This window comes from Phanerochaete carnosa (assembly GCF_000300595.1).
Source record: "Phanerochaete carnosa HHB-10118-sp unplaced genomic scaffold PHACAscaffold_8, whole genome shotgun sequence".
NCBI classification, from domain to species: domain Eukaryota; kingdom Fungi; phylum Basidiomycota; class Agaricomycetes; order Polyporales; family Phanerochaetaceae; genus Phanerochaete; species Phanerochaete carnosa.
The window spans coordinates 2378578-2387416 of record NW_006767635.1 but is presented as its reverse complement, the minus strand read 5'-3'; the positions used below and the strand labels follow the sequence as shown (position 1 = coordinate 2387416).

Below are 8839 nucleotides of genomic sequence, written 5' to 3'. Positions count from 1 at the left end.
CCGCGCTTTCATCTGTGTAATATCTCTGCTGACATTTATTGTGCGTGCGCACCTCCGTTCGCGTCGTCTGCGCTGAGTTGGAAAGTTTACCAGCCAATGTGGCCATTTTTCTTGCTCCAAGTTTGGGACGATTTTTCATTTTTTGCTCATTCTTCTCCTGATTTACTGTAGTTCTATGCCAGATCAATAGAGTTAGTCCGTATTCCATTTGTTTTAGGAGCACTTTTCCAAGGAGAAGGCGCGGCTACCGTTTTCGGCATTCGCCAGAAGAGTTGGAAAATTTGGGTAGTCACAACTTACTTATGGACTTACTCGCTTTAATGAAGGTAGCTTACGCATTAGACGCCCATGTAAGAAACAGGAACTTACACCCTTTACTTATGCAGCCGGGAACCGGAAAGAGGCCTCGCTCGACGCTCGTGCCCGGAGCAAGACGCTCGCATTTCGACTTTGCGCTCCTTGCCGTGGTTTCATATCTATATGAAGGAGCTAGGTAGGGCCGCCGCGTGCAGGTCGTAGCCCATGCACTCGTCGGCCACTGGTTTTCTGAGGGCTGCAAAGAGACACGGCTGTTATTAGCGGTGCCGGCTATTTTTCCGTTGCGACTTCGTTTGCCGCACGCACAAGACTCAAATAGCTCATGCTACCCTAACCCTTTGAAATACTCGCGACCCAAGGATGCCGATAGAGCAGGAAAGAAAAAACCACCCCACGCTGGATCAGTCGGAGGCGATCACTGGGGTCGTACATACGCGCGACTAGGATAGAAACGCTGGGCTCCCGAAAGGACGAATAGTTTACTCTACTACGCAGTTTGTGCATGGCCAAGCGGTCAAGTTTTGCTATCTGATCCGCGGCTGATTTGGGCTCACGAAAGTCAGGGTTGCACTTATGAGTAAAAAGTATACATTCCGATAGCACTGTACGTCTATAATACAGCTGATCTTACAAAAAATCCATGAATTTCCCTTATGCGTACTCTAAGCGGGTCGTCGCTTTTCACAGGCTACAAGGCAAACAGCTCCGTGTGCAGACCGATGCCGCCCAGCTTTGTGCCTTGCGTAATCCCGAGGCGCGCGACCGCGTTCTGCGTCTCGCAAATGAGGCTCTCGGGTCCGCTCGCAACCACACCAACACCGCCGCCGAGGCCGACCCAGTTGAGCTTTCCTGCCAGACAATGCTCCTGCGTCACCTCCGAGTCTGCATCCGAGTTCGAGTCCGCGTCCGCGTCCTTCTTCTCGCAGGATGCCGTGCGTGCGAGCTCACTGTCGTCGGGCGGCGTCACGAGTGCACGGAGCACGCGGCCGACGGACGGGCGGAAGACGCTCACGTCGCAGTTCGGGACGTCGGGCACCGCCTCGGGGTTGCACAGGCACGTGACGTACACACTGACGTGCAGGTCGAGCGCGCCGCCGGTGCGCTCGCACGCGAGGGCCAGGTCGCGCAACGCGTCCGCGAACCATGCGACGCACCCGAACGAGCGCACGCACCACACGAACTCGATCCGCCGCGTGCGCTCACCGCGCGGACGCCCGAGCCGCGCGCAACGGCCGACGATGTCGTCGAGCACGCCCAGCGTGACCGTCGCGCCCGAGCCACCTGCGACGAGGAGCACGCTCTCGTAGTCGCCGAGGTCGATCCCGCACCCGCCGTACGCGCCATCAAACATCACCTGTACCGGCACGCCGACGCTCTGCGACGCCTTGCTGTCCAGTTGCTTCTCGCTGCCCAGGGATAGGCGGTGTTGCTCTTCCTGCGCGTAGGCGTTAAGAGCACGCGTCCAGTCTCCGCGTACCCGGGCTGCGAGCGTAAGACTGCGGGAACCGAGGGCAGACGTCGACGGGGGAGCATTGGCAATAGTGAGTGGGTGCGCTTCGAAGAGGCGGCCGTTGAAGAAGACGCGGAGGCGGACGTGCTGACCTGCTTGCCAGCCAGCGTCACAGTCGTGGATGTGAATCTAGATATGATCATCAGTGGATGCAGAACATTGATGGCACTGCACACTTACAAGCGTCATGTTGTTATCGACGGGTACAAGTGTTGCATCTTTGATGCTGTACCGGAACATGCGCATGAGCATGTCGAGACCGTAGAACGCCAGAGGTGGAAAGATCCAAGGAGGGGCATAGATCGTGTGGTAGCATATAGTGATGAAGAACGCGACATATCCGAGGACACTAAATTGAAATCGGGATCAGTATTGCAATCGAGTTGAGTATCGTAACATACGTACTGCACAACGAAAAAGAACTGGTAAAACAGTCTCCGAACAGGACGCAAAGACGTCAGAACAAGTCCACAGAGTACGCCAAACGCGGCGACACCCGAGGTCTCCTTCTGCTGTCCGAGAATCGGGAGGCCATACTGCAGGTGGTTTCGGATCCAAAGCGATCCGTGAACGAGCGCGCAAATAAACATTCCACGGCCAGACCAGCGATGGACATAGTTGAGCTTTTCCCAGCCGGCGCCCGGGCCAAGAAGGATCGATAGCACGTTGTTCTTGGTTGCGAAGAGAAAGACGACAGGGAACTGCGCGAGGACGAGGAAGCCACCACGGTTCGGATTCGATATGAGCTGAGAGTTTATCGTGAGACAAAGAAGGACGCTAGTAAGGTATCCAACAATGACGAGCACTTGAGCAGCTCCATCAGCACTGATACGAAACAAAAGCCGAGTGGATGCTCACTCTGGCCAAAGTCGAGCTCGACACCGGGAAGAGTCCATCGAAGCGCCGACAGTAGGCTCTCTGCGAGTACAAAGACTCTCTTCCGTCGCTTGCTTGGAAGCGCAGCCCGATCTGGCGATGGTGCAACTGCAGAGTAACTCTCATGCACGCTGGAGTACTCCCTGACGCCGAAGAGTCCCTTGTATGCGTTTCCCGTCTTAAGCGAGCGCCAGAGGCGCGGTGCGGATGCAATGGCGGCGACTACGACAGCCACAGACCAGATAACAGAGAACCTGTTCTGCCATTCTGGGTCCTCGACGTACGAGCTACAGACATGAGCATCTAGGTCTCAGCACCGTTACAACTCAAAGGACGTACTTGTATTCCTGGAACTGTGTTGGGATTACCGGGGGCGCACCAAAATCCGACATGTTCACAAACCTCCCGGCTCGTCCTTAGGAAAGACGAGGACGATAAGGGGGAGTAGGGAGGAGAGCAAGGGAGAGTATGCGAGCAGGTAGAAAGCTAAAAGTGGCAACTATTTGTTCTGTACAAATACGGGTGAAAAAGCTTTTTCGTCCCGCTCGCGAAAAACGCTGCGAGGGTCAAGACCCGGAAGTTTCGTCCTTGCATGCCTGTGCCGCTTGGAGCAGGTCGCCACGGGGTTACGATGCATTCGCAGGACATCTCTAGATTTTTGTCGCTCAGATCAGTCGCTTTCTAGACTCGCTGCTTGCGGGAACTACCCCGTATTTTCAAATTTGACTACAGCCCGATTTTTCAAACCACATACTCCTCAACATTCATTGTTAAGTGTATCATAATAAACACTCTTAGCATTCACTTAGACATAAGCCACAGCATGACGAGCACAGAAAATCGTCTCACATGGGGCCGGGCTCTCACGAATATACGGAGCTGAAAGACATAGGTCTTCAATGTAGCACATCATACCCCTGCTTCCACTGTCTGCTCTGTCCTTTCCTCTGGCTCCTCCCTCAACACATCCCGCACTTGCGTCAGCGCTTTTCCGAGGAGATTCAACCCCCACCGCTCCTTCACTTCTAACGCCCTCTTTTCGCCAAACCCAATGCCCCAGATGCGGTCCCTAGGACTCGCCTCGACGAGCACCTTGTCCCCCGTAGCAAGGAGCGTCTCCCCCAGCTCCGCGTTCTGCCTGAACTTGTGCACGTTCCCGCGGAAGACGACCTCCTCGCGCGCCGCATTCCAGGTGTCATCGTCAAAGCCCCGCACCGCGCGCCCGAGTGCCTTGACGCGGCGCATGTCACCCGCATCCGCGGCGAGCACGGCGCGGAAGGCGTCGTCGTCGCCGAACAGCAGCGCCTTGCATGCCATCATCCAGTGCTCGGCCGTCTCGAACGTGTGTGCCTCTTCCGCGCGGATCTCGATTCCCCGCGCGGGCACTGCGACGTCGATGCGCGCCGTAAACGGCGAATGGTACCACTGCGAGGCCCAGCCGTGCGGAGTATCTGGTTTCCAAAAGAATACGTAGTCTTTGCTTGGGCGTGGCATGACTGTGGAAGGTAGGAGAGACTCGATGTGCACTGTACTGTGCGGTTAGCGTAGACTTATAACGCACGGCTCATCGACCTTGCGAGTCAGCTTCGGCAGCGGGCCTGATAGCTCCCGATATTGACTCGTTCGCCCCGTTCATGACGTGACCCACACGCACGGCCTATCCCAGACAAGTCATTTCGAGTCAATGTTACAACAGAAGAAGTATGGAATACAAATCCGCGTCCGAGAGTCAATCGTACAACATTCATTATCAGCAATCCAAGTGAGAGCCTATTGAGAGTGCGCAGCGTGAGCTGCGGCTTGACTCGCAAAGCGTCCAAAAAGCGTCTCCCCAACGCCCAGCCCCACCACGAGACTCAGAATGAATCCGACTTGGAATGTCCTACGCGCGAAGGATCAGTATTGACGTAACAGATATAGTAAGAAGTACAGACATGACGACAAGCATGAATGCAAACTGCAGCGCCGAATGTCCCGCAAACGCAATTCCACGGACGAGGTCGTGATAAAAGATAAAGGGCGGCGCTTTGCGGAACGTCGTGGCGTCGCGAAGTGCAGCCGAGACACCGACAGGCTTGGGGCTCTTCAAGTCTTCCCGAGGCGACGCGCTGACAGGAAGGCCCCGCACGTTCATTCTGTCAGCCTGCGTAATCGCAGCCCTGCCATATCGTGAGCTTTATCCGCACGCTTCGCTAAGGCGGAGGAAACGTACCGCTTAGACCAGTGTGCCTGCATAACCGCTCTGCACGTCGCGATCCAGCGCTCGACGACGGCAAGTAGGAACAGCCCAATGCAAGTACCAATCATCGCGCCCGTGCTCTGGGGCACCCAGCCCATGAACCAAAGCATATCGCCCGGGGTGAAATGGAGGTACGGTAGCATCTGACCCTGTGCAAGTACCATCCCATCGTCCATAGTCATGTCCATGCCATTGTCGTGCGCAGTCACCAGTGCAGCAAGCACCAGTGGCACGCACGTCGACTGTATAGAAATCGGTAGCATCGCTGTTGGAAGGGGAGGACGAGGGCACCGGAGGGGAGATGGCGAGGTCGTGAGCAAAAGGAAAAGCGATGGTCTTATCATGTCTTACGTAATCAGCCCAAACACGCACAAATACGCTGTCCCTCTCACCGTCCCTCTGAAAAATCCCCCCGCCCTGCACCTTCAAACGCGTGCTCAAACAACCAGCTTTCTCAGCCTCATCTACTTCCTACACACGTGACCGGCCGCATCTTCAAGGTGCCCAAAAGGTGCCCAAGCCGTCGGCAGCATAGGAACAGGATGGGCAAATGTACTGCGCGGTCCCGAGTACGTTCCCGAGTACGCTGCTGAACCATTGCCGAAACCGAAACATGCGGCGACAGACCAGTGATTCCCACGTACGTGTGAGAGCGGCGACGGAAGGGGGGAAGTACTAGGCGGCTGACCTGGAGGTGGCTGACGACAGGGCGCCCGATAATCGGGAAGGCTTCGTGAGCAATCCGCTCCCACCTTTCCGTCTCCAAAAGGTGTATCCAGGATGTTCGATGGCAGACAGCCTGTAAGACAGTAGAGCAAAGGGTGCTGAGAGGTGACAGATGGCTTATCGATCAGGGTCGACAGGCGATGAGAGGGCGCCTGAGGGTAGTCGCCCACGAAGTAAGTGCAGATGACTGAGAGGAACCTTGTCGTGGACTAGTACATGGTCGAGAGGCAAAAAAAAAGCCCACAGAGGTGCCAGGATGAGACTAGTGGCGGCAAGGGAGATGAATCATGGGGCTTGAGAAAATGCCGATCCCAGTCCCATATGACGACTAGTCCAGGGCGACGTCGAGCTTCGTGAGCAGTACGCTCCCACTCGACGCCTTCGATCACATTCTGACAGGTGGAAATACTCTTTCAATGGCGTATGGTCAGGTCCTAGCAGCAGTGAAGTAGAGCGAGGGAGAACGTGAGTGGGACGAGGAGTAGCACGAGATGGTGGGGAGGGGGTAAGGTTCGTTGCGCTCGTTTCGCCCGGGGCCGTGAGGCTATTCTGTGATTGGCCCACAAAATGCCTCGCTTTGAAGCGGAGCTGTAAAATTGCGGCATCTTCCGCTTACCTTCACGCTCGCGTCCGACGCTGGGTGTTTTTGGCTTAGGACATAGCAGCGACTTGAAGGAAGAAAACCGTGTTTCCAGGTACAATAATACAATGAGGTGAGTTTTCATCTAAAATTGCGGTATTATGGCTGTATATGTTTAATTCGACCAGCAGCATAGGCTCTAATTCGGCTGCTAAGAGCCTCGACAACTCTAGGGGCTAATGCTAACCTCCCACCTCCACTAGCCTCCACCATACGCACCGTCTACGATGAGACGCACGGAGCCGTTTGATTTATGCAACCGAGCATCATGAGCATTGCCAACAACCCGAACCTTGTTGGCTACCTCAAATACCCAGCCCCTAGCTCGGACGGCTCGTTCGCCATCTGCATTGCAAACGGCGAAGGGGACGTTCATCAGTAAGGTATTACCCTAGCTAACTCTCATTTTGTCAATTCTCAGTTGTTGCGATAGGCGTTCTGGAAGTCTATTCCTGAGGAATATCGCCCCGTACTAGACAAACACGGCGCGGGAATGCAGGTCGAGACTATCCTCAGCGGGAATATGACCGCTATTGGCAGCGTCTTCCTGCCGTTCCTGCTCAAGAACAAGGAGACTGGCGAACGTATGCGCTACATCCTCCGCGCGATAGTCTTGCCTGGCCTCTTCATGCCAATGTTCATCAGCGGCAATGAGCGCAGCGTCGTTGAGCAGGCAGCTTACTCTGGGCGCGAAGGGCCTGTTTTTACCCTCAAGTGCGGCGACGGGACGTGCCCGGTACAGGGGCAGTAAGTTCGCGCTTATCATGCGGTCTAGGCGTCCACAGCAAGATGGCGAGGTTCTATCCATTCGAGAAGGCGGAAGCAAGCTGGGAATTTCAGAAGATATGATTTGACTATTCATCATGCCAGGAAGTGAATTTATCAGAGCTATATGTCACCTTTGGCCGCTATGACGAATGTTCTCAAAGACCTCATCTTCCTCGCTTGGCGCCCTGCCGCAGCTCGAGACCTTTTGAAACGTTCTCTTTCATCGTGTGCCTTTTGACATAACCTGTCTTATGCGGCAGGGGACTTCGGTTAAATCCGATATACTGAGTCGTTCGGTAATTTTGAGGATTATTGCTTGGTTCTCTTCCGCCGCGAGCACCCGTCATAACGATTCGATGCGCATCGGGCAAATGTGAGCATCCTGTTTCACCTTAGATAATGCTCAAGACTTATCTTGGCCCTTCGTCATCCCCAGATGTCTACATCTCCTCTCGCGCCATCAATTTCACATTCTGACACGGCCTCCATATCTTATTTAGGCCCAGCGCGCTTCGTCTTCGTACACTGAGCGGCGCAAAGCTAGCCTGTAACCGGATGCGCGGTACGTCGGCTTCTCACCGCGCTGTCAAGCACCACTCTCCAGCGCCACAACGGCGAGCCTCCCACATCAAAGGCGATCTTTCGCGCAGCCAGGTAGTTGGCTCAACGTCGTCGACATCGGTACTTTGCCGGCGTCTAATGGCTTTCTTGAAGGATCGCGGGTACATATAGTCATATCAACTCCAGGCCTTCAGGACCTCCACATGGCTGCACTGCCTCAGCACAGGAGCTATGCGAATGTACGAAGGCTGCATGCCATTGCGAGCCCTACATAGCGGCAGCAAAGAGAGGCATACGGAAGGCGCATGTAGGTTTTTTGTACATCCTGCGCTGCATGTTCAAACACGTCAAAATACAGGCTTAATAGAAAGAAACATGAAAAGCAGCGGCATCCCTTGTGATAACGTGACCGCTGCTCTCAAGAGCGGCGGCGGTCGGGACTATGTTACGCGCGACGCACCGGACTGGTGCAGCAGGACACTGTTCTCTTACATGGCAACGGGGAGCTCGTACAATTTCGTCCTCCATAGCTAAACCAGCGAACAACCACTGACTGGCACTGATATCGCAGATCTCTCCTCGCTCTGGGCGTTTGGTGCTTATATGGGCTGCATGAGCAGGGTGAGTTGAGCGCGAATGATAAGCGCACATGTGCGTAACCTCCGTCTCGGACGCGCAGCTTCTCCGCCGACCAGACATGACTGGCGCTCTTCATAGCGATGACCCCGACTCAGGGGCTTGCCGACATGAAGTACACCGCCGGCGCGCCGTGAGGTATAAATGAGTTGATGCCGTTACCGAACAGTTCACTGCGCGGTACGTGACGCGCGTCTCCTCGTTACCTAACTGTCAGAAAGATAAGTAAATAACATCAGTGCACCGTTAGGCAAGCTCTAACGGTTAGCTAACGAGATTGGGTAACGGGCTGGTCTTTCCATATTCCCGAGGTGTTCTGCAGCGGGGTTTGAATACGTCGGCAGTACCCGTTTGAATAAATTACACATTTTTCATTGAATTTTCGCTCTATTTGCATGAAAATTTGACAATAAAAAGCAATATATTCCTGACAAAACTAGGGAAGATACAAAGCTCTAGGGACTATTACTACACTACAGTACATGCTAATCTTCCAGACAGACACCGTGCTTAGTACTCTTCACATCTGTCATGACTTGCTGAGACTTGCATGGATACCCTGCAC

General features: G+C 54.6%; 4 protein-coding genes across 4 annotated transcripts in view; 1 reads left to right on the top strand and 3 right to left on the bottom strand.

The window, feature by feature from the left end:
* Positions 1–3143, bottom strand: part of PHACADRAFT_261585 (uncharacterized protein) — a 3266-nt gene extending 123 nt beyond the window's left edge. The window contains exons 1-5 of the mRNA XM_007399165.1: positions 3044–3143; positions 2687–2991; positions 2234–2633; positions 2009–2177; positions 972–1957 (exon numbers count right to left, since the gene is read on the bottom strand). Coding sequence (XP_007399227.1) covers positions 1007–1957; positions 2009–2177; positions 2234–2633; positions 2687–2991; positions 3044–3096 — 1878 coding nt within the window. The 5' untranslated portion in view covers positions 3097–3143 and the 3' untranslated portion in view covers positions 972–1006. The remainder of the gene's footprint in view (positions 1–971; positions 1958–2008; positions 2178–2233; positions 2634–2686; positions 2992–3043) is intronic.
* A 530-nt stretch (positions 3144–3673) lies between these two features.
* On the bottom strand, positions 3674–4180 carry PHACADRAFT_48531 (uncharacterized protein; the record flags this gene model as incomplete). Its single annotated transcript, XM_007398492.1, has 1 exon — positions 3674–4180. A coding segment is annotated over one exon (507 nt), but the record flags the coding sequence as incomplete, so codon positions are not given.
* A 194-nt stretch (positions 4181–4374) lies between these two features.
* On the bottom strand, positions 4375–6111 carry PHACADRAFT_261579 (uncharacterized protein). The gene is made up of 4 exons (XM_007399164.1): positions 5336–6111; positions 4917–5279; positions 4639–4863; positions 4375–4586 (listed from the first exon to the last, which is right to left on the bottom strand). Exons 2-4 carry the CDS (start codon positions 5204–5206, stop codon positions 4475–4477), a joined length of 627 nt encoding a protein of 208 aa, XP_007399226.1. The 5' UTR covers positions 5207–5279; positions 5336–6111; the 3' UTR covers positions 4375–4474.
* Positions 6112–6577: 466 nt separating this feature from the next.
* On the top strand, positions 6578–7249 carry PHACADRAFT_212097 (uncharacterized protein; the record flags this gene model as incomplete). Its single annotated transcript, XM_007399163.1, has 2 exons — positions 6578–6679; positions 6743–7249. The coding sequence occupies 2 exons, from the start codon at positions 6578–6580 to the stop codon at positions 7058–7060; spliced, it is 420 nt and encodes a 139-aa protein (XP_007399225.1). The 3' UTR covers positions 7061–7249.
* Between the last annotated feature and the right edge of the window lie 1590 nt (positions 7250–8839).

Coding starts and splice junctions, on each gene's coding strand:
- PHACADRAFT_261579 (XM_007399164.1), bottom strand. CDS start 5,206: ATGCTACCGATTTCTATACAGTCGACGTGCGTGCCACTGGTGCTTGCT. Junction 4,864..4,916: donor CAGGCACACTGGTCTAAGCG/GTACGTTTCCTC, acceptor ACGATATGGCAG/GGCTGCGATTACGCAGGCTG. Junction 4,587..4,638: donor GCATTCATGCTTGTCGTCAT/GTCTGTACTTCT, acceptor CTTCGCGCGTAG/GACATTCCAAGTCGGATTCA.